General features: G+C 48.9%; 1 protein-coding gene across 13 annotated transcripts in view; it reads left to right on the forward strand.

Moving 5' to 3' along the window:
• The window catches only part of LOC140424010 (girdin-like), a 695300-nt gene that overhangs the window by 361672 nt on the left and 308924 nt on the right, over window positions 1-24704 (forward strand). For all 13 annotated transcript variants that reach the window (XM_072507832.1, XM_072507831.1, XM_072507835.1 and 10 more), the window contains one exon: window positions 24445-24572. In XM_072507832.1, the coding sequence (XP_072363933.1) occupies window positions 24445-24572 (128 nt within the window). The remainder of the gene's footprint in view (window positions 1-24444; window positions 24573-24704) is intronic.

The following is a 24704-nucleotide window of genomic DNA, read 5'->3' on the forward strand; positions in this document are numbered from 1 at the left end:
GGGGTTTGCTATGGGCGCGGAGAAGGTCTTCGACTGGGTGGAATGGAAGTATTTATGGGAGGTCCTGGGGCGGTTTGGGTTTGGGCAGGGCTTTATTGACTGGGTTTGGTTGCAGTACCAGGCACCAGTGGCGAGTGTGCGGACAAACCGGGTGAGTTCGGACTAGTTTAGGCTGCACCGGGGGACAAGTCAAGGATGTTCCCTCTCCCCACTGTTCTTTGCCTTGGCTAGAGAGCCATTGGCGATGGCACTGAGAGAGTCAATGGAATGGAAGGGCTAGTCGGTTGGGGGGGGGGGGGGAGACACACAGGTCTCGATATATGCAGATGACCTACCCCAATATATTTCTGACCCGTTAAGGGGCATGGCGGAGATTATGCGGATCTTGGGGGAATTTGGCCGGTTCTCACAGTACAAATTGAATATGGGTAAAAGCTAGGTTTTTTGTGATCCAGGCATGAGGGCAGGAGAGGAGACTGGGGGAGTTGCTGTTTAAAGTGGAGGGAGGGAGTTTTCGCTACTTGGGTATTCAGGTGGCACGGGGTTGGGAGCAGCTACATAAATTAAATCTGGCCCGATTAGTTGAACAAATGAAGTAGGAATTTCATAGGTTGGATATGCTTCCATTGTCACTGGCGGGGAGGGTACAGACCGTAAAGATGAGGTTCTCCTGAGACTTCTGTTTGTTTTCCAGTGCCTCCCTATTTTAATACCGAAGGCCTTTTTTAAGCGGGTGAATAGCGTGATATGTGGGTTTGTGTGGGTGGGTAAAACCCCGTGAGTAAGCAAAGTGCTGTTGGTGCGGAGCCGAAGGGTGGGGGATGGGCTGGCACTGTCGAACTTTAGGTACTACTACTGGGCAGCAAATATAGCCATGATTAGGAATTGGGTAGTGGGGGAGGGGTTGGTGTGGGAGCAGATGGAGACGGCCTCATGTAAGGGCACAAGTTTGGGGGCATTGGTAATGGCACGTCTGCCGTTCTCGCCGGCCACTGCGGTACTCCACAATCCCAGTGGTAGTGGCAGCCCTGAGTTTGGAGGCGGGGGCATATGGGAGTGGAGGCAGCGTCGGTGTGGGCTCCAATTTGTGGTAATCTGCTCTACCAGTTTGTACAGGGGGGTGGTTTCGGAGGTGGCAGAGAGTAGGTATTGAGTGGCTGGGGATCTGTTTACTGATGGAAGCTTCCCCTGTTTGGAGGATCTGGAAGAGAAGTTTGAATTGCCGGGAGGGAATGGGTTTGATATCTGCAGATAAGGGACTTTGTGCGAAGGCAGGTTTTGACCTTTCCGCTTCTACCGTCGCCGGGAATACAGGACAAGGTAGTTTTTAGAACGGGGGTGGGGGAGGGGTATGTATCGGAAATCTATAAAGAACTTATGGAGTGGGAGGAAACCCAGATAGGTGAGATAAAATGTAAATAGGAAGATGAGTTGGAAAGGAGTTGACGCAGGCCTGTGGGAGGATGCTGTGAGCAGAGTCAACACGTCCTCATCATGTGCCAGGTTCAGCCTGATACAATTCAACGTGGTTCACTGGGCATACATGACGGTGGTCCGGATGAGCAGGTTTTTTGGGGTAGAGGACAGGTGTGTGAGGTGTGCAGGATGGCCCGCAAACCATGCCCACATGTTTTGGGCATGCCCGAAGCTTAGGGGATTCTGGCAAGGATTTGCGGATGTCATGTCCACGGTACTAAAAACAAGGGTGGGGCCGAGTCCAGAGGAGGCTATTTTTGGAGTGCCGGAAGACCTGGGAGTCCAGGAGGCGAGAGAGGCTGACGTTTTGGCCTTTGCCTCCTTGGTAGCCTGGAGACGGATATTACTAGCGTGGAGGGACTCGCAGCCCCCAAAATCGGGGGTCTGGGTTAGCGACATGGCCAGGTTTCTCAGACTTGAGAAAATTAAGATCGCCCTGAGAGGATCACCGTTAGGGTTCGTTCGGAGGTGGCAGCTGTTTATCGACTTCTTCGGAGAAAACTAAACTGTCAGCAGATTCAATGGGTTAAGGAGAAAGGGGGGTAGGGGGAGTTAGGCTATTTTCTGTCTGGATTAGGCGGGAACAATGAGAGATGGAGGGGTGTGTTACGCACTGAACTATGTTCATATTTGTATCCTTCATTGCTATAAAAACCATACATGTCTCAATAAAATGTTTGTTTAAAAAAAAAAGCAACTTATACAAAAACATAGTCCACAAACTCTCAGTCCACAGTTTGTACAATCCCCCCCCCCCCCCCCCCCCCCCCCCCCCCCCCGTGACAAACAGTTCCTCAAACATAGAAATGAACAACCCCCACCGTGTCTCGAAGCCCTCCGCTGACCCCCTCAATTCAAGTTCAAACTTTTCCAGAAAGTCATACAATTTCCCCAGCCAGTCTGCCACCACAGGTGGTGTACCCGTTCTCCAATTTAATAAGATCCTTTGCCCTAGAGAGGCGAAGGCCACAACATCGACCCCCTTCCCTTCCAGCAGCTATGGCAATTCCGATACCCCAAGGATCGCCACCATTGGGTCCTGCCTGACCTCCACCCCCACAATAATGTCCCAAACATCGCTTCCCAGTATCCCTCCAGCGCCTCGCAACCCCAGAACATGTATGCATGATTCGCTGGCCCTCGCCCACACTCCTCGCACTCATCAGAACCCACTCATCCTCGCCCGGGTCATATGTCACCTGTGCACCACCTTGAACTTAACCAACTCATCCTCGCGCAGGAGAAGGTTGAATTCACACTGTGCAACACCTCACACTACAGTCCCCAGCCCATCTCCCAGTTGTTCTTGATCCTCACCACCTGCGCTGCTCCCCCAACCACCTGTATATAATCCCCAATCCTACCCTCTCCCCCTTCACCCGGGAGCAGCAATTGCTCCAATAAGTTGTACTCAGGCAATCTGAGCAAAGTCCGTCACCTGCATTTCTCTAAATTCATTCTTCCTCGGCAACTCAAACCTCTCCTGCAACTCATCCAGACCTGCAAACTGCCCTTCCAAGTACACGTCCCTCGCCCTCACCAGCCCCGCCTCCCTCCACTTTCCACACATCTCATCCATCTCCCCTGGCTTAAACCTATGGTTCCCGCACAGCGGTGTCAAAACCGACATCCCCTCCAGCTTAAAGTGTCTCCACAGCTGATTCCACCCCTGACAGTCGACTGTACCACCGGGCTACCCCTATACTTCACCGGAGCTAGTGGCAGTGGAGCCGTCACCATAGCCCTCAAACAGGAACCCCTAAAGGACTCCCTCCATCTTGACCCACTCTGCTCTGCCTCTGCCCACCATCGCTTCACCTTCTCCACATTTGCTGCCCAAGAATAGTGCAGCAGGTTCGGGAGCACCTACCCCCCCCTTTCTGCCTCTGTAGCAGGGCCCCCTGTACGCTTGCCACTTTCCCTGCCCATATAATCTCTGAAATCACTGTCTCCAATTTCTAGAAGAAGACCTGGAAAACAAACAGGAACTTTGGCAGCAAATTTATCTTAGCCAAATTCATATTTGCCACCTGCACCCTACCTGCCAGTGTCAGGTGTAATGTATCCCATCTTTTAAAATCTCCTCCACCGACGTTGTCAAATTCCACCTGTACATCGTAGCCCATTCCTTCGTCACCTGAACCCCCAAATATCTGAACCTTTCCCTAGCTACCTTAAGGGTCAACACCCACAAGTTGGCCCCAGCTCTGCCACATTCACTGGAAACACCTCATTCCCCCCGACATTTAAGTTGTACTCAGAGAAGGCCCCAAACCTCTCCCAATATTTCCATAATCCTACCCATACTCTCCAGCGGGTCTGGCACAAACAACAAGTTAGTCCATATACAACAAAACCCAGTACTCCCTGCTCCCCTGCCATGCTACGGCCCCCCTAAGGGCCATCGTCAAGGGTTCTAACGCCAGCACGAAAACAATGGTGACAACGGACACCCCGTCACGTTCACCTGTGCAGTCCAAAACTCTGTGAACTCATCTCATTTGTACGTATACTTCCCACTGAATCTACATATAACAGACGCACCCATGCCACAAACTTCGGGCCAAACCTACCCAAGATCTCCAACAAATACCTCCACTTCTCACAATCAAAAACCTTCTGTACATCCATAGAGACAATAACCTCCGGCACCTACCCCACTGACTGAGTCATCACCACATTTAACAAGCCCCTGATGTTACTCGAGAGCTGCCTGCCATTTCCAAAACCCGTTTGGTGCTCATCGACCACCCCTGGCACACACCGCTCCACCACCCCTGGCACACACCGCTCCATTTTACCCGCAAACAGCTTAGCCAGCACTTTCACATCTGTGTTCAAGACGAACTGGCGTATACACAACCCACACTCCCAACGGATCCTTCTCCTTCTTTGAGATTAGCATGATTGACACCTGAGTCAGTGTCTCTGGCAGCTCCCTCTTCCCCAACACCTCACTAAACATCCCCAACAAATGCGGTGCCAACTCTGCCGCAAACACCTTATAAAACACTGGAGCCTTCCCCAACTTCATCCCCCTAATGCCGTCAGTCACCTCCCTCAACCCCAGCGACTCCTCCAACGCCTGCCTCCTCTCCTCCTCCAATCTTGGAAACTTTAACCTATTTAAAAACCATCCCATATCCCCTTTTTCTCCATCCGGGCTAGGCCCTGTACAGCTTCTAATAATACCCCCTGAACACCTCTTTTATCCTCCCCGGCTCTGACACTACCTCCCCGTTCTCTGTTCACATCCATAGAATTTTCCTGGACGCAGCCTGCCCCCGCAACTGGTGGGCCAGCATACGGCTTGCCTGCTCTCCATATTTGTATTGCAGCCCCCTCTGTAAATGCCCAACCACCTTTTCTGTCGTCAACTTATCAAACTGCTCCTGCAATCTCTTCCTCTCCGCCAACAACTCCTTTGTGGGAACCCTCAAGTATCTCCTGCCCAACTCGACCATTTCATCCAGCAACCATCCATGCTCCTCCCTCCCTCCTCCTATCTCTGACTCTTGTGCCTTAAATGGGATAATCTCCCCTCAGATCACCGCCTTCCACGCCTCCCAGAACGTGGCCGCTGACACTTCCCCGTTCTGATTCAGCTCCACGTAATCCCCAATTGCCGACCTCAACTTTTCACCAACCCCATATCTGCCAAAAGACACAAATCCAGCCTCCGTCCCAGCTTCTGCATTTGCCCCGAGCTAAGCCTCACCTCCAGCTAATGCAGCGCATGATCCAAAATCCCGATTCCCGCCTACTCTACCCCTATCAAATCGCTCGACTCACCACAAAGAAATCAATCCTTAAATAAACCTGTTACGTGTGTGAGAAGGAGTACTCTTTCCCCCACCCTCCCCAGGATTCCTAAACCTCCACAGATCAACCATTCCCATACTCTCCATTTTCCCTCCCAACTTCTTTGCCATCCTCAACCCTCCCATTGACTTGGGACTCGACCTGCCCACTCTCGGTTCCATCACACAATTAAAATCTCCACCCATAATCAACTGATGCGTATCTGAGTCTTGGATCATTCCCAGTAAACCCTTCACAAACCCCACATCAACCCAATACGGTGCATATACATTGATTAGCATACTGGCTGTCCCATCCAGCACCCCACTTTCTATCACATATCTACCCCCAGGTCCTGTACTTCCTTGGCCTCCACAAACCCTGTCATTTTGTTCAACAAAGTGGCCAGCCCCATGATTTTGAGTCAAACCCCGAGTGAAATACTTGTCCCACCTATCACTTCCTCAACCTAACCTGATCCTTCACCCGGAGGTGTGTCTCCTGTAAAAAGATCACCTCCGTCTTCAAACACGAGACCACTTAATCGACTCGTTTAACCCACGGACATTCCACGTTGCAATTCTTACCGGAGGCTTACGCCTCCACTCCCCTCTACCGTCCGTCATCATTCGCCTCCGGTTCTACCTCCTTTTAATACCACCCTAAACCGGGCCCATCCAAGATGGCCCCCCTCTCCGCCCATGACCGTACTCAGTCTCCAACTCTGCCACATCGCAATCCTCTTCCTCTTTCAACCACGAGTAAATTCATGCACTTCCTGTTGAATAAATCAAATCCATATCATCACCAGCTACATTTGACAACATACTTAGAATCATAGAATCATAGAAGTTTACAGCATGGAAACAGGCCCTTCGGCCCAACCAGTCCATGCCGCCCAGTTTTTACCATTAAGCTAGTCCCAGTTGCCCGCACTTGGCCCATAACTCTCTATACCCATCTTACCCATGTAACTATCTAAATGCTTTTCAAAAGACACAATTGTACCCGCCTCTACTACTACCTCTGGCAGCCCATTCCAGACACTCACTACCCTCTGAGTGAAGAAATTGCCCCTCTGGGCCCTTCTGAATCTCTCCCTTCTCACCTTAAACCTATGCCCTCTAGTTTTAGACTCCCCTACCTTTGGGAAAAGATGTTGACTATCTACCTTATCTATGCCCCTCATTCTTTTATAGACCTCTATAAGTTCACCCCTAAGCCTCCTACGCTCCAGGGAAAAAAGTCCCAGTCTATCCAGCCTCTCCTTATAACTCAAACCATCAAGTCCCGGCAACATCCTAGTAAATCTTTTCTGCACTCTTTCTAGTTTAATATCTTTTCTATAATAGGGTGACCAGAATTGCACACAGTATTCCAAGTGTGGCTGTACCAAGGTCTTGTACAACGTCAACAAGACGTCCCAACTCCTGTATTCAATGTTCTGACCAATGAAACCAAGCATGCCGAATGCCTTCTTCACCACCCTGTCCACCTGCGACTCCACCTTCAAGGAGCTATGAACCTGTACTCCTAGATCTCTTTGTTCTATAACTCTCCCCAACGCCATACCATTAACTGAGTAGGTCCTGGCCTGATTCGATCTGCCAAAATGCATCACCTCACATTTATCTAAATTAAACTCCATCTGCCATTCGTCGGCCCACTGGCCTAATTGATCAAGATACCGTTGCAATCCTAGATAACCTTCTTCACTATCCACTGTGCCACCAATCTTGGTGTCATCTGCAAACTTACTAACCATGCCTCCTAAATTCTCATCCAAATCATTAATATAAATCACAAATAACAGTGGACCCAGCACCGATCCCTGAGGCACACCACTGGTCACAGGCCTCCAGTTTGAAAAACAACCCTCTACAACCACCCTCTGCCTTCTGTCGTCCAGCCAATTTTGAATCCAATTGGCAACCTCACCCTGGATCCCGTGAGCTTTAACCTTCTGCAACAACCTACCATGCGGTACCTTGTCAAAGGCTTTGCTAAGACTTATGAATAAGTCTGCAAATACAGAAAATAAGAGAACACTAACCGATTAGAAATCTTCCTCCTTCTGGCTAGCAGAAGATACAATCGTATTATAAGTCATTTTCATATTTGTGTGCCTTCTATTAATTTCACACAATCCCACAATAACTTTATTGAAAATGTAGCAACAAATTTTATTTATAATCTATTTTTCAAATTGTTTAAACTTCTCAGTTGGACGATTGGCACTGTGGAAAGTGATAACTCTTCACTTCATCTCCACCCATTCCACCAAAAAAAAAAAGCCTTAAATGATTTTTATTTTTACATGAAGCCACAGAAGCTTCCTGCCAGTATAGCAATAATGAACTATAGCACCAGTAGATCATGCTAAAGCATGGCAGGATTCAGGATGAAACGTGCAACTCTCCAACCTTGATTGTGTTATGAAAGGGAGGTTCTGGACACACATGATGGGGCTAAAAATCCTTTACCCAGAGGTGGGTTGGGGGTATTGGCATGGCTACCAGATTGCATGGCATGGATAGCCAGTTGAGCTGTTATAAAGGCAGTGATGGTTGGGAGCTCGGAAGAAGCTAAGATGGATCAGCACTTACACTTGTTGAATATGGTTAAAACACTCGGCCTTCTCATCTGCACTGACATGTTGGCTCCACCATGGTTCAAGATGGGGGGGGGTTCCGCTAAATATTGGCAAGACCAAAGCCACACACTTTCTTCCTTAGCCATCAACTTGGTCCCTTCTCTGGCCACTGTCTACACCTGTAACATTGTTCATCTTGCTCCATCTCAGTTCATCTGCTGGTGAAACTCATTAATGCCTTTGTTCCCTTTTGACTCAGTTATTCCAATGCTTTCCTGACCAATCTCCTCAAACTTGGATTCATCCAAAACTCTGCATTCTTATTCACACCAAGTCCCGTTTATCCACCGCTGCTGTGCTTATTAACATACATTGGCCCCAATCATAAGAATCATTGGAACAGGAGTAGCCCATTGAGCCCTTCCAGCCTGTTCTGTCAATCAGTGAGATTCATCTGATATGTAATCTTAACTTTTTTCCCATATCCCTTAGCTTTTATGGTAATCAAATATGTTATCAATCTAAATTTTAAAATTAGGCATCAGTTTGTGGAAGTGTGTTCCAAACTATTGCCAGCCGTTACTTGTAGAAATATTTTCTTTCCACTGCTGAAAATTTTGTCTCTTAAATTTTAATCTATGCCTCCTAGTCGTAGGCTGCTCAACCAGCTTGTTCACCGCATGTGTTCCTTGATATCTTGAAAATATGGATCAAATCATCGGTTAGCCGACTAAATTCCAGAGAATATAATCCTAGTGTGTGTAATCACTCCTTGCAAGTTGGCCCTGGGCTTCAGGCATCACATTAGTAAATCTACACTGCAATCTTTCCAACGCCAGTATATCCTTCCTACGCTACAGTGTCCAGAGATGCTCAAAGCACTCCAGGTGTGGTTGAACCAGGGTTTTGACAGCTGTACCATAACTTCTACCTCCTTGCATTCCAATCATCTAGATATAAAGGCTGGTATTTCAAGAGCCTTTTGATTATTTTCTGTCCCTGTTCATGGCATTGTTCACCAATTTCAAGGAGGAGTTGAAGTGGAAACCGTTCCTCAATTTCAAAGAGGATTGAGGTGGCGGGGGGGGGGGGGGGGGGGGGGGGGGGGAGAAATTAGGAAGGCGGGGTTGTTTGTTCCGTTTGATGTGTTGGCCTTCTGATATTTTTGTGTATATATAAATTAAAATAATTTTTTTAAAAGATGAAAAAAGTTATGAATAAAGTGGTTGCTTCCTCTTGTGGGCATTCTAGAATGAGAGGTCACAGGCTTAAGATAAGATAAGAAATAAAAAATTTAAACAGAGTTGAGGAGAAATTACTTCTTCCAAAGGGTTGTGAATCTGTGGAATTTGCTACCCCAGAATGTGGTGGATGCTGGGACAGTGAGTAAATTTAAGGAGGAGTTTGGACAGATTTTTCAATTGGTAATGGATTGAAAGGTTATGGAGTACTGGCAGTTCGGAGGCTGCTGCTGAGACGCCTGCCATTCCACTAACGGGTGAGATGCTTACCGTCATCTTGGTGACAGAATTTGAGAAGCAATGGCGATTGTGTCCGGAGATAGTGGAGTTAAGGCCAAGATGAGATCAGCCATGATTGAATGGAAGAGCAGACTTGATGGACCAAATGGCCTAATTCTGCTCCTATATCTTATGGCCATTCAGTCTGCATTGGAGAAGATCAACAAGACGGTAAATGCGCATGACGCTGTGATAAATGGCGTGAAAGTCTCTGTCTCTGTCTCTGTCTCTCTCTCTCTCTCTCTCTCTCTCTATCTCTCTGTCTCTGTCTGTCTCTCTCTCTCTCTCTCTCTCTCTCTCTCTCTCTCTCTCTCTCTCTCTCTCTCTCTGTCTGTCTGTCTGTCTCTCTCTGTCTCTCTCTCTCTGTCTCTCTCTGTCTCTCTCTCTGTCTCTCTCTCTCTCTCTGTGTCTCTCTCTCTCTGTCTCTCTCTCTCTGTCTCTCTCAGCCCCATCCCAGGAAAAGGAATGGGTCTTGAGATGGGCTAAGGAACATTGCGACGATAAATGGGAAGGCCACGTCATCAGGCTTTATCAAGACATTGGTACGGAGCTGGCAGGAAGAAGGCGGCGTTTAACAAGGCTAAAGCCATCCTGTATAAGAGTGGAGTTTGATTTGGATTGGTGTACATGGCGCAGCTCAAAGTGACTTTTGAGGTGACTTTTGAGGTGAAAGACATTATTGATGCATTGGAGGAGGCTGGTTATTTTGTAAAAACAAACAGTCTGGGTGTGAGTTGATTGAGGTTTCTGTGAGGGTTTTTGGATGTTGAGGGTGGACATGTGCATGTGGGGACTTGGAGTTCCTTATTGTGGTGAATGTATTACGGCAACCATTCACCACGGTATTGCATTGTACTATGTTGTTGCCCTTGTGGGCTCCACCTATGGACCATTGTATCACATTACACCGCACTGTATCATGTTGGTGCCCTTGGGGGGAGGCATATAGATCTGCTGCCCTGCAGGCGGCTCTCAGTGCAGTGCAGTCGCAGGCAGGCACAGTTCTAGCTGATTAAAACCACTGTTCACTTCAACTCTCCGTCTCGTGTGAATAGATGGTCGCATCACTTATACATGTTCGCATTTCTACGTTCTTGTGTGGGGTGAGTGTTTCAAAAGTTGGATTTGGGTGGGGGGTGGCTTAATGTTATGGGGGGGATCTGTTCTACGTGCTAGAACTGTTTATGGGAAATATAGAGCTCCCTGTTGGAGTACAATGTTTTAAGTAAAACTTTGGGTCTTTTTTCTGTTGGTCTTTTTCTTATGATGCGACCATCAATTCACATGAAACCAGGAGTAGAAGTAAACTGTGGCTTTAATCAATTAGAACAGTGCCTGCCTGCGACTTATCTGTTCGTGGGAGCTGCCTACAGGGCGACTGCTCTTTATACCTCTCCTCAGGGACGGAGCCCACATAGGCCCCAACATGCTACATCATAGGTAAGACCTTACAATAGTCCATAGGTGGAGCCCACATGGGCAACAGCGTAATACAGATATGCACATGGTGAATTGTTACAGCAATACATTCACCCCCTGTTTAAAAAAATGGAAGTCCAGCGGGGGTGAAGGGTTCATAGGTTCAGTCTGTCCGGCGCACGGATTGTGCGCTGTGTTCGCCGAAGCTCTGATTTCGCAGCTGGCCCGGGGGTCGAACTCAGCCGTGCTGGCATCGGTAGTGAAGTCGCCGGTGCGGGCACAGACGTGGACGTCAAACTCCGACGTGTCGGGCGGTGAGGAAGATGGCGTCCAAGGTGGCGGTCCCCATGAATCGCACGTGGCGGGCCGCGTGGGCGAGGATGGCCAAGATGGCGGCCTCCATGATTTGCACACGCTGTGCGGGCTGGAAGATGGCTGCCCCCATGGACAACACGAGGCCGATGATGCGTCGGGGGGGGGGCGAAGCCGGCAGACACGCTGCCACACTGGGATCTGCGGGCCTGAGAGTCTGAGGGTCGGGCCTGCTATTTAGGGTTTTTGGACCTGGCCAGGCAAACTTCAGCAAAATGTCCTTTGTTTTGTCTTGCTGGTTAGTTTGGTGGCCATCTTGGGTGAGCTCTGTATGCAGCTGTTGGATGACCCCTTTTGTTGGAAATGGCTGACTCCAGTTGGGGGGGGTGGGGGGTGCAATTTCTGCATGAGACTCATTTGCGGGTAAGGTTGCCGAAGGGGTGGGTGGGTCAGTTATTGCACTGGGGCTTTGACGGTAGGGTGAGGGGGGCAATTGTGATCAATGATGGGGTTAACTTTTCGACCGCTAAAATCTTGGCGGATCCTAATGGTCGACATGTGATTGTTAGTGGGTCCTTGGTGGGCTCCTCGATGGTCCTGGTTAATGTTAATGCGCCAAATTGGGATGATATTGGTTTTATTAACAAGTTGCTAATCTCCATTCCTGATTTGGACTTGCATCAGCTAATCTTGGTGGGGTGACCTAAACTGTGTTCTAGATCCGAGGATGGATCGATGTAGACACCATCGGGTGTGCACACGGATTGTTGGTTTTCATGGAGCAGATCCGTGGTGTTTTTTGAACCCGAGGGATGAAGACCTTTCTTTTGCATGTACCATCAGGTTTACTCACGCATTGACTTTTTTGTGGTGGTAGGCCTCTTCTCGCTTGGGTGCAGAGTGCAGAAGGTGGGATATTTGGCAATTGTGATTTCAGATTATGCCCCACATTTTGTGGAATTGATGCTAGGGTTAGGTCCCTCCCAATGCCTGCCATGGAGATTGGATATGGCGTTTTAGGCAGACAAAGATTTTGCAAATGCATGTCCTCCTCCATTGGGGAATATAAAATTTAATAAAAGTCCGTCCAACTCAATTTCTACATGGGGGAAGCTCTTAAGGTGGTCATTGGTGCGGGAGGGGGGGGGGATCATTTCCTACAAAGCACACATGGAAAGGAGGGTGGAGTGGCAGAGGCTGGTGGACGCATCCTTGAGGTGAACCATCAGTACACGTAGGAAACCGCTTCAGATGCAATTTGAATTACTATTAATAGGTAAGGCGGTGAGCCAGCTGTGATGTTTGAGGGAAGAATTTTCTGAACAGGGGGAGAAGACCAGTCTCCTTTTAGCTCAACAGCTGAGGCAAGAGGCTGCTTCCTGGGAGATTGTGCAGATAAGAGAGTCGGATGGTAGTTTGGTTTCCGCCCCACCGAAGGTCAACGCGGCTTTTGAAATATTCTATCGGGATTTCTATAGATGGGAGCCCCCGGAGGGGAGTTCGGTCATGGCAGAGCTTTTGGATGGTTTATCCTTCCACAGCTGCAAAAGGAAGAGTCATCTTGCCAAGGCATGCCAGAAGAAGGTAGATGGAGAAAATGCTGGCTGGAGTCACCACATACTGTTGTTTGTTTTAAATGCATTTTATGCCAAACCTATTCAAAAGTACAAAAACATACAATAAATCTGAAGACATTCATCACAGTTGTGCAAGTTTATCTCCTTTTCAAACCACAACTCCCCCTGGATTTTTGAGCAAAGTATATTTACCGTTAAGTGCACAGAATAAAATATATATATATATATATATATCTATACGTAGAAGAGAAGGGAACACGCACAAAAAACAAAACAAATTAGAATAAAATAACTGGTAGGGTATTATGCCCTAGCTCAACAACAGCAATTCTGGACAATTGGCAATATTATTTTTAGCACATAAGTAGGCATCTGTTTGTGGGGGGGGGGGGGAGAAACTGGGGAAGTACATATGCATTTGGGTGCCGGAGAAACAATTACAGTACGCAAATGGATCTGGTGTTGGTGTTGTCGGTCGCTTTTCCGGACGGTTTTCGCTGCCGTTGTCGTCTCGCGTTCACCTCCGCTTCAGCCGTTGGTCCTGTCTTTCGCCCGGATTTTCCTCTGATCCTGTAGATGCCAAGTTTGTTGGCGTTTCCCATGCCCTCCTTCCGACTGTCATTCCCTTACCTTTCCCCCCCCCCCCCCCCAACCTTGCTGGTTCCCCTCTCCTCTCTATTGTTCCCTGTCTCTTCCCTCCCCTCCCTTCTGCCCACTTCTCTGTACCCCCCCCCCCCCCCCCCCCCCCCAATCTCCTGTGGTTTGCCAATTTTTTCTCTTTTAGCTGTTCTTCCCCCCCCCCCCCCCCGGTCTATCCCTCCCTCCCCCACCTCAGCTACTTTCCCTTGATTCTTGGTTACCTGGCTATTCTTCTGCTTGTTCATTGGCCCTGGAACAATTGGGTGAATGGCTCCTACGTTCTGTGGAAGCCGGCGTCTGAACCTCGGATGGCGAATTTGATTTTCTTCATTTGGAGAGATTTTGAGAGGTCGGACAGCCAGTCTGCAGCTTTGGGTGGTGCTGCTGACTGCCAGCCGAACAGGATTCTACGGCGGGCGATCAGGGAGGCATCGGTAAGGGTTTCTGTCCTCCTCCCCAGAAATAGATCTGGCTGGTCTGATACTCCGAAGACTGCCACTTTCGGGCATGGCTCCACCCTCACCCCCACCACTTTGGACATTGCCTCAAAGAAGGCAGTCCAGTTCTCCACAAGTCTGGGGCAGGACCAGAACATGTGGGTGGGGTTGGCCGGGTCTCCTTGGCACCGTCCACATCTATCCTCCACCTCTGGGAAGAACCTACTCATACAAGTTCTTGTTAAGTGGGCTCTATGTACCACTTTTAGTTGCGTCAGGCTGAGCCTTGCGCACGTGGAGGTGGAGTTGATCCTATGCAGTGCTTCGCTCCAGAGTCCCCACCCTCTTTCAATCCCCAGGTCTTCCTCCCATTTCTTTCTTGTTGCGTCCAGTACGGTGTCGGCCCTTTCTACCAGTCAGTCATACATGTAGCTACAGTTCCCTTTATCTAGGACGCTTGCGTCCAGTAACTCTTCCAGTAATGTCTGTGTGGCAGTTGTGGGTATGTCCTTGTCTCCTTTCGTAGGAAGTTTTTGATTGTAGGTACCTTAGCTCGTCCCCCTGGCGAGCTGGAATTTCTCTTGTCAGTTCGTCCAGTGTTGCGATCCTGCCGTCCGTATATAGGTCACTGACTGTCAGTGTCCCTCCGTCCTGTCCCCACGTTTTAAAGGTGGCGTCAGTCAGCGCTGGTGTGAACCTATGGTTGTTGCAGATCGGAGCTTTGTCCGACATTTTGATCAGGCCAAATTGCTGCCGTAGTTGGTTCCAGGACTGGAGGGTGGCTATCACCACCGGGAGTGTTTTTTGGGTGGGGATGGGAGTGCCGCCGTGGCGAGGGCCCGGAGGGAGGTCGCCTTGCAGGAGGCCTCTTCCGCGCACCCACTCGGCTTCTGGCTCCTTGATCCATCCCCTTATTCGCTCGGCTGTCGCCGCCGAGTGGTAGAATTATAGGTTTGGAAGGGCTAGGCGCCCCCCTGGGTTTTGTTTTTCGTTGGACCTTCTTTGGAATCCTAGCATTTCCCCCCTGCCCCCCCCCCCCCAATACGAACGCCATGATTAGTTTGTCTAGTGCTTTGAAAAAGGCCTTCTGGTTTGATCTAAGTAGGAAGAGGTACCTGGTCAGCACATTCATTTTGAACGTCTGGACTTTCCCAGCGAGGGAGAGTGGGAGGGTGGAAGCATCTTTGCAGATCCTTTTTTACTTCCTCTGTCAGACTGGTGAGGTTCCATTTATGGATCTCTTTCTAGTCATGGGCTATTTGAATCCCCAGGTAGCGGAATTTGTCTCGGGCTTGTTTAAACGACAGTCCCGTTTGTGCTGCCCCCCCCACTCCTTGTGGGTGTACCAGGAGGATCTCACTTTTGTTGATGTTGAGTCTGTAGCCCGAGAAGTCGCCAAACTCTGTCAGGAGCGCGATGATTCCGTCCATGCTGCTTTGTGGGTCCGAAATGTAGAGGAGCAGGTTATCTGCATAGAGTGAGACTCTGTGCTCTCTGCCGCCCCTTCAGATCCCCCTCCAGCTTTTTGGTGCTCTGAGAGCAATTGCTAATAGCTCGATCGCTAGAGCGAACAGCAGCGGGGACAGTGGGCATCCTTGTCTGGTGCCTCTGTGCAGGGGGCATCAGCGTTCCCGCTCATTCTAGCTGCAGCCTCCTAGTAGGACAGAGCTCACAGCCTGCAGCACAGATCTTCACCATGTGCTGAGTGCATAGACTGGTTAGGACAAGGCATAGGTCTTTAGTTCAATCTAATATCGTGTTAACCCACAGTGAAAGTATGTTCAACAGTTTCTGATTTATTAAATAGTGTTGCACTATTTAAGTGTTGGTGACCTGTATGTGTTCCACGGATCCAGAGCACCCAACACATCATAGAAGTCTGCCGGGAACCCGTCTGGTCTCAGCGCCTTCTCCGCCTGCATGGAGCTAATGCTGTCCATGATCTCTCCCAGTGCCAGTGATGCTTCCAGGCCCCGTTTTCTGCCCTCCCCCATGACTGGTATGTCCAGTCCATCAAGGAACCGTTTCATCCCAGATTCCCCATTGGGCGCTCTGAGGTGTATAGCCCTTGGTAGAAGGCCTTGAAGGTTTTGTTAATCTTTTCTGTTTCTGTTTCTAATGTGCCTCTGGTATCCCTGATTTGTGCAATTTCTCTGGTGGCTGCCTGCTTTCTTAGCTGGTGTGCCAACAGGCGCCTGGCTTTGTCTCCGTGTTCGTATAGGGTCCCACGTGCCTGGCGGAGTTGGTGCACTGCTTTCCTGGTGGAGAGCAGATCAAAGTTCCTTTGTAGCTCTTTCCTCTCCGCCAGGATCTTTACGGTCGGGGCCTCGGAGTATTTACGGTGTGCTGCGGCCCTGCTTTGTTGCATGCCTCCGGCGCTAGCTTTCCTGCTAGTGCGGTCGTCCACCTCTCGGGCGTTACTGTCTTGCTTCTCCCTCGCCCGACCTCTATGGTTTTCTGCCCACTCTTCCCCCATCCTACTCCTTTCCCCACTCCATTCGCTTGCTCTCCTTTCTCCTTCCCGTGTGTTGGGGCCTTGTTTCCCACCTGAAGCGGTCCCTCGGGTAGATGTTTGCTTTTTGTTCAGGGTGCGCTTTCTGTGGCGGGGGGACAGGGACGGGGGTCCCAAACACCCCCTCCCAGTATCTCTCCAACTTCTCACAGCCCCACAGCATATGCGCATGATTTTCTGGTCTGCGCCCATACTTCTCACACTCGTCTGCCACTCCCTGGAAGAACCTTCTCATCCTCGCCCGAGTCATATGCACTTATCCCCCACCCTGAATTGAATGAAACCCATCTTCGCATACAAGGAGATCGAATTCACCCTGTGAATCGCTTCAGTCCGCACTCCCCATCCTATCCCTTCTCCCCCTCCCCATCCTATCCCTTCTCCCCCTCCCCATCCTAAAGTGCTTCATCAACCGGTTCCACTACCTAATCGTGGACTGTACCACCGGGCTCACCGTGTGCCTCCTTGTCGCCAGGGGAAGCGTCACTGTCACCATGGCCCTCGGGCTGGACCCCATACAGTACTCCTACTCCACCCGAACTCACTCTAACTCCTCTCCTTCCCACCACCGCGTCACCTTCTCCGCATTTGCCATCAAGTAATAGTGTAACAGATTTGGTTACGCCGACCCCTCCCCACCCCCCTCTTCACCCTAGATACCGTCCCTGCCCAAATAAACTCCGAAATCGCTGCATCGTTTCCGGAAAAAGGCCTTCGGTATGAAGATTGGGAGGGCTTGGAATACAAACAGGAACCTTGGAAGAACGTTCATTTTTACCACATGGACCCTCCCCGCCAATGACTGGTGTAACGTATTCCATCTCCCCGCCAATGACGGGTGTAACGCATCCCATCTCCTGAAGTCCTCCCTAACCTCCTCCACCAACTTTGGCAGGTTCCATTTGTGCACGTCGTCCACTCCCCGTAAGCTGAACCCCTCAATACCTAAACCTGTCGCTGGCAAGCCTAAATGGCAACACCCAGATTGACTCCCCGACTCGAAACATTCACCGAAAACACCTCACTCTTTCCAATATTCTGCTTATAGCCCGGTGGAGTAGTGCAACAATCTATCCCTCAATGCCAGCAAAACTAAAGAGCCTGGTCATTGACTTCAGGAAGCAAAGTACTGTACACACCCCTGTCAGCATCAATGGGGCCGAGGCGGAGATGGTTAGCAGTTTCAAATACCTCTGGGTACACATCTCCAAAAATCAGTCCTGGTCCACCCACGTCGACGCTACCACCAAGAAAGCACAACAGCGCCTTTACTTTCTCAGGAAACTAAGGAAAATTTGCATATCCACATGAATTCTTACCAACTTTTACAGATGCACCAAAGAAAGCATCCTATCTGGCTGCATCATAGCCCCTGGTATGGCAACTGCTCGGTCCAAGACCGCAAGAAACTTCAGAGAGTCGTGAACACAGCCCAGTCCATCACACAAACCTGCCTCCTATCCATTGACTCCATCTACACCTCCAGCTGCCTGGGGAAAGCGGTCAGCATAATCAAAGATCCTTCTCACCCGGCTTACTCACTTGTCCAACTTCTCCCATCTGGCAGGAGATACAAAAGTCTGAGAACACGCACGAACAGACTCAAACAGCTTCTTCCCCGCTGTTACCAGACTCCTAAACGACCCTCTTATGGACTGACCTCATTAACACTACACCCCTGTATGCTTCACCCAATGCCGATGTTATGTGGTTACATTGTTTACCTTGTGTTGCCCTATTTTGTATTTTCTTTTATTTCTTTTTCTTTTCATGTACTTAATGATTTGTTGAGCTGCTCGCAGAAAAATACCTTTCACTGTACCTCTGTACACGTGACAATAAAGAAAGTCGAAATCGAGAAGACCCCGAACCTCTCTAGAATGTCCATAATTCTCTCCATACTCTCCAAAGAGCCCGACACGAACATCAGCAGGTCATCTGTATACTGCGACACCCGGTGTTCCCTACTCCCCCTCACAATTCACTGCCATTCTACTGACCCCCTGAGGGCCATCAGCAAGAACTCTATTGCCAGCACAAATAACAGCGGCGACAGCGGACACCCCTGCCTCTTTCCCCTGTGCAACCAGAACCTCGGTGAACTCAACTTGTTCATCTGTACACTCGCCACATGCAACAGACACATCCTCGCCAAGAATTCGGGCCAAACCCAAACCTTCCCAAAATCTCAAATAGGTACCGCCAGTCCACCCGGTCGAAAGCCTTCTCTGCGTCCATAGAGACCACTACCTCCAGTACCAATCCCTTTGACGGAGTCCTGATCACGTTTAATAACTGCCTAATGTAACTGGAAAGCTGCCTGCCCTTTACGAAACCCGTTTGGTCCTCTCCAACCACCCCCGGAAAGCATCCTTTCATCCTCCCAGTCACTAACCAGCCAACACTTTCACATCCGTGTTCGTTAGTGATATGGGTCTGTATGACTTACACTCCAACGAGTTCTTCCACTTCTTTGAAATAGCGCGATCGATGCCTGGGTCGCTGACTGCGGTAGCTCCCCCTTCTCCCATACCTTGCTAAACATCCCCAGTGTTGCTAACTTTTGGTTGGCTCTTAATTCGTAATTTGCTCTGTTTAACCTTTGCTCTAGAGTCGCCAGGTATCTTTATGATACCGCCACGAGGTTCCAGTTCAAGTATTGATCAATAACTCAACACACCAATTAGTAAGGTTCAAATCAAAACACATTTATTACAGTAAGTCACTACTTATGCATATAACTCTACTTTCTAGACTATTTTTTATCACTAAAAGGCCTATACTTAGCTTCGGAATTGGCCTGCCAGGTCAGGGGAACAAATGGCCTTTCGTTCAGGTCCTGAGTCTGCAGGATTCAAAAGCTGGTATGAACTTATAGCTAGGAGCGCCTATCTCGTAGCGAGCGTTGACTGGAGACTTAATTGATTGATGTGGCCGCTTGGGCAGTTCACTCTCGGGGGTTGATTCGCATTGTTGAGTGACCCTGCCAAGAAGGACAATTTGAACTTGGGGGCTTTACTTTATAGTCCCCAGGGGCTTCCCGCCCTTCGGGGCGGACCCCACACCTCGTTCCAAATGATTGGACTGCGTTCCGATCATTTGGATCGATTTCTCCAATACTGGAGTTGTTCCCTGATCCCTGGGCGGCACCTAAATGTCCGTTGGCCTTCCTTTGTCTTGGCTCCTGCTGCCGCCGAGGAGTCTGGCTTGGCTTTATTCACCTTAAGTGTTGCGATTGTGCCTTGGAATCGCTCATTACTATGCAGATGGCTGCTGGTTTCAGTGCTGCATGGTTTTTGCAAGTTTCAATACACATGATTTCTGCACTTGATCAATTTTGCCTGTGTTGGCTGAATTTCCCTTCAGTCTTTGCGGTTCTCCATTTTAAGTCGGGAAGTGGCCAACCCAGGCGGCTGCACCAGTAAATGTGGTGCCAGTTCCGTCGCAAACTCCTTATAGAACTCCGCAAGGTAACCGTTCGGCCTCGGGGGCTTCCCCGACTTCATCCCATTTATACTATCCATCACTTCTCTCAGCCAAAGCGGCTCCATCTCTCCATATTCATACTGCACCCCTTCGCCCTCTGTAGCTGTCCCACTGCCTTCCCCGTCATCAGCCTGTCAAACTTCCCCTGTAACCTCTTTCTCTCCGCCAACCCTTCCTTGGTGGGGGCACTCGAATATTTCTTGTCCACCTCGACTATCTAATCCAACAACTGTCCGCACTCCTCCCTCCTATCTCTTACGCCTTGAATGAGATAACAACCGCCCCGCCCCCCCCCCGATCCACCACCTTCAATGCCTTCAAAACGTGGCCACCTATACCTCCCCATTCTGATTCAATTCCACCTAGTCCCTGATCACCGACCGCCCCTTCTCACAGAACCCCTTGTCCGCAAAAAGCCCCGAATCTGACCTCTATCCCGGCCTCTGCTCCTGCCTCAAGCTAAGTCCGACCTTGGCCAGTTCGGCGCATGGTCTGAGATCACGATTCCTGCATACTCCGCCTCCACCAACACCTCTCGGCTCATTGCGAAAAAGCCAGTTCTGGAGTATACCTTGTACACGTGCGAGAAGAAGGAGTATTCCCTCTCTCCCGGGTTTCTCAACCTCCACAGATCCACCATTTCCATTAATCCTCCCAGCTCCTTCGCCATCCTCAACCTTCCCATTGACTTGGGGCTCGACCTGTCCACCCTCTGTTCTAGGACGCAATTAAAATCACTCCCCGTAATTAACTGATGCGTGTACAGGTCTGGAATGGCTCCCAGCAACCCTTTCCCAAACCCCATATCCCAATTCGGCGCATATACATTCACTAGCACCACCAGCGTCCCTTTCAACACACGCTCACTATCACATACCTCCCACCCGGGTCCTGCACTTCCTTGGCCCCTACAAACCTCATCTTTTTGTTCAGCAGGATGGCCACTCTCGCTGCTTTGTATCAAACCCCGAGTGTAATACCTGACCCACCCATCCCTTTCTGAACCTAACCTGATCCTTCACCCGGAGGTGCATCTCCTGCAGAAAGACTACTCCCACCTTCTCAAGTGCGTAAAGACCCGAGACCCTCTTCACCGGCCCGTTCAATCCCCATACATTCCATGTTACAGACCTTACCGGAGGCTTGCGCCTCCACTCCCCTCTACTGTCCGCCATCCGCCCCTTCCAATTCTACCTCACTTGATTTTGCCCTGAACCGGGCCCACCCAAGATGGCCCTCTTCTCTGCCCATGACCCCACTCATTCTCCAAAACTGCCATGTTGCTTACCCCCCCCCCCCAAACTTGCACGGCCACCTCCCCCACCTCACTTCCGTTCACCAGCATTACCTGCCAGCGTGGAAACTCCTGCCTCAAGGCTCCCTCGAACTTACCCCCCCCCCCCCCAACACCCTTCCCTCCTTTGTCTATACAAATGGCGCCCTGTGGGCCCCACCCTCCCCCACACAAACAAAGACAGATCCAAATCCGCAGGTCACCCCTTCTAAAAAGAGATGCACCACAAACAGCATGGGGGACTTGTTGCCCCTTAGCATCAGTCACAACGGCAGAATCACCCCATCAGAGAAAAGGCCCCCCACCCTCCGTCCCCCACAATACCCGCATCTTCTGATCTCTGTTGCTCCATCTCGTCCATCTCCCATCAGCATTCGGTTCTCCCCCATTTTATTGTCTCTAATGAAATGACTGGCCTCTTCTGGGGTTTCAAAATAGTACTCGTGGCCTTCAAACATCACCCATAGTTTCCTGGGTACAGTACCCCAAACCTGATCTGTCTTCCGTAGAGAACGGCTTTGGCCTTCTTGAACCCGGTGCGCCTTTTTGCCAGCTCCGCTCCAATGTCCTGATAGATTCGGACCCTATTCTCCTCCCATTCCCAGTTCCGCTTCTCCCTGGCCACCGCAGGATCGTCTCCTCCACAAACCTATGGAGCCTCACAATCACCGCCCATGACGGCTCCCCCACTCTCAGCTTCTGCCTTGGGGACCTGTGTACCCTATCCACCTACGGGGCCTTGTCCAGTCCCGCCAGCATCTTTGAGACATATGTCGCGGCACTCGTTCCTTCCACACCCTCTGGAGCCAATGATACGTTGGTTCTGGCTTCTGGGTCTGTTCTCCTCTACTTTTGCCCTTAGCGGCTTGCAAAAGTTCCGCAGGAGGTCTGCTTCCAAAGCCACCACCCGATCGCTGTGATCGGACATCACCTTCTTCATCTCCCGGATGCAATCTCTGTACCTCCAGGTACTTCTCGACTCTGATCCTTTCAGAGGTACTACCGCTGGCCTTTGATTGATCTTCAAGCATCTCCTTTCGCTGCTGGCAGAACTCGTCTCTAATAAATGCCATCAACTGTTCCGTCTGGGTTTTCCAACTTGCGATAAACCTTCCCCCTCTGCAGCACGGAAGCACAGTGGTTAGCACTTGCTTCACATTACCTGGGTCTCGGGTTCGATTCCCGGCTTGGGTCGCTCTCTGTGCGGAGTCTGCATGTTCTCCCCGTGTCTTGTGGGTTTCCTCCGGGTGCTCCGGTTTCCTCCCACAAGTCCAGAAAGATGTGCTTGTTAGGTGAATTGGACATTCTGAATTCCCCCTCGATGCACCCGAACTGGAGTGTGGCGACTAGGGAATTTTCACAGTACCTTCATTGCAGTGTTAATGCAAGCCTACTTGTGATATTAATGAATATTATTATTATATGTGGGTGGCGCATGCCATCATTGATATGCAATTGGCCAGCAAATTATAAGATTAAAATTATAAACTGAGGTGCAAAATGTCAAACTTCTTGGTCAATTTACACCCACTCCAATGTTTGCTTTGCACAAAAGGTTTCTTACCTTTGGCCTCTCCATTATTTTGAAGAATTTACTGGATTTTCACATTACAGTAATTACTTATTAAATATGTTAAGTCTGGCAATTAATAATATTCGCACCTTTTAATGTAAGGATAATTATTAATGCATGCCAAACAACTTCTGGCCCAGAAATTGAAATGTTCTGGTTCATTCCTGTTCATGGTGCATTATTCTTGGATTTCAAATTTCAAATGTTTATTATTTTTCTTCCTATTTATTTGCATTTAATCCGTCTTTCCCGCTGTTTATTTCTCTTTCTGTACCTGCTTTGAGTATAATTCACCCCATAAGAAAGAAAGACTTGCATTTATATAGTGATTTTCATAACTACTGCCATCTCTCAAAGCATTTTAGCTCTGCCAACTTCTTGAAGTCAAAACCATTTTCAGGTTTGGAGTCCCATCGAAAGTAAATGCTGAGATACAGGTTCCAGAAAGGTGCTCGACTGCAGTCTGCATTTGTCAGAGAGTGGTAAATTGGACCATTCCTACAATAACCTATTTGGCCAGCCTCGACTGAGGAATGAAGGAACTGTTCGTGGACGGAATTAATTGAGGGCCATAGCATTTTTATGGAGCCAGAAGACACCCATACTTCACCTAGCCCCAATAACGTATACGAGAGAAGAAAAGGTTTGGAGCCTTTTCCTGGAGCAGCCTCCAGCTGTTCATTTCAGTTAGACCTTTCACCAGCTGATAAAATTGGATAGTGTGGGGCAGCACGGTGACGCAGTGGGTTAGCCCTGCAGCCTCACATCGCCGAGGTCCCAGGTTCGATCCCGGCTCTGGGTCACTGTCTGTGTGGAGTTTGCACATTCTCCCCGTGTTTGCGTGGGTTTTGCCCCCACAACCCAAAGATGTGCAGGCTAGGTGGATTGGCCATGCTAAATTGCTCCTTAATTGGAAAAAATTAATAGGGTACACTAAAAAAAAATTTTTTTTAATTGGACAGTGTATGCACACTGAAGCTTTGTCTGATTCTACTTTGAAATTGTAATTGGATGTCCTACAAACAGAACTCCCATTTGCATATTTCCAGGCCATTCCATGGAAACTGATGAGTGTGCTGTGTATATCCATTAACCGGCCTACCTGTGAATTTTATCAGATGTTCTGATAAAAGATCTCAGATCTGAAACATTAACTCTCGTTTTTCGTTCCACAGATGCTGCCAGACTTGCTGAGTATTTGCCGTTTACACGGTGTTTTATTTTTATAATTGTATGAACTGTATCATGTTGGCTTTGAGTGACCAACGTTCCCCTTCCTTCACTCCCTGGTCTTTTCTTTGATTGCTGCCTGTTTTTCAGAACTGAGTGAACAGCGATTGAAAATAACCCTCCCTCCCCGCTCACCTTGAGTTTTAAGTGCTCACATCTCCCATTTGTAATTTCTAAATTTATCACTGCCTTTTTTTGTACTTTAGATTTTTCTCCTGCAATAAGTACCTCTTGCATAAGTTAAGACTAATTATTTTCTGTTCCGCAAGTCAAAATATACAGGCTTATTTTTGAGCTGTCTACTTTTTTCGTGCTCTATATGCTCATCTTATGTCAATGATGATCCGTTATTTGCTTGTTGGCAACCTTAATATTTTCTTTTTATGTTATGTTCATCTGCTGGTTCAGTAATTAGTATCTGGATTTGCTATTAAGGAGTTTCTCATTTATAATTTAGTTTGCAATACTTTATAGAAGTGCTTACATAATGAAAAATTGTGCATATCGCCATAATTTTCAAAGAATGAACAGTTGGTGAATCTAAGAAATTTTGCTAAATGATGTGATGTTTGCAGGAGCTTGTAAATGAGAAATTACATGCTCAACAAATGAGCAATGATTTGGAAAAATTGACTCACGAACTGGAAAAGATTGGGCTCAACAAAGAGCGCCTCCTGCATGATGAACAAAGTTCCGATGATAGGTAAGAACGATAAATTCAGAATTTAAAGGTTGGTAATAGAGTGTTAATGCTGTAAAAAGCCTCCAACTTGACCTATGAATATACTACCTATGAAAATGAAAAACGTACATGTGCGTATAAAACCTGAATTAT

The sequence above is a fragment of the Scyliorhinus torazame genome, chromosome 1 (genome assembly GCF_047496885.1).
Source record: "Scyliorhinus torazame isolate Kashiwa2021f chromosome 1, sScyTor2.1, whole genome shotgun sequence".
Classification (NCBI taxonomy): domain Eukaryota; kingdom Metazoa; phylum Chordata; class Chondrichthyes; order Carcharhiniformes; family Scyliorhinidae; genus Scyliorhinus; species Scyliorhinus torazame.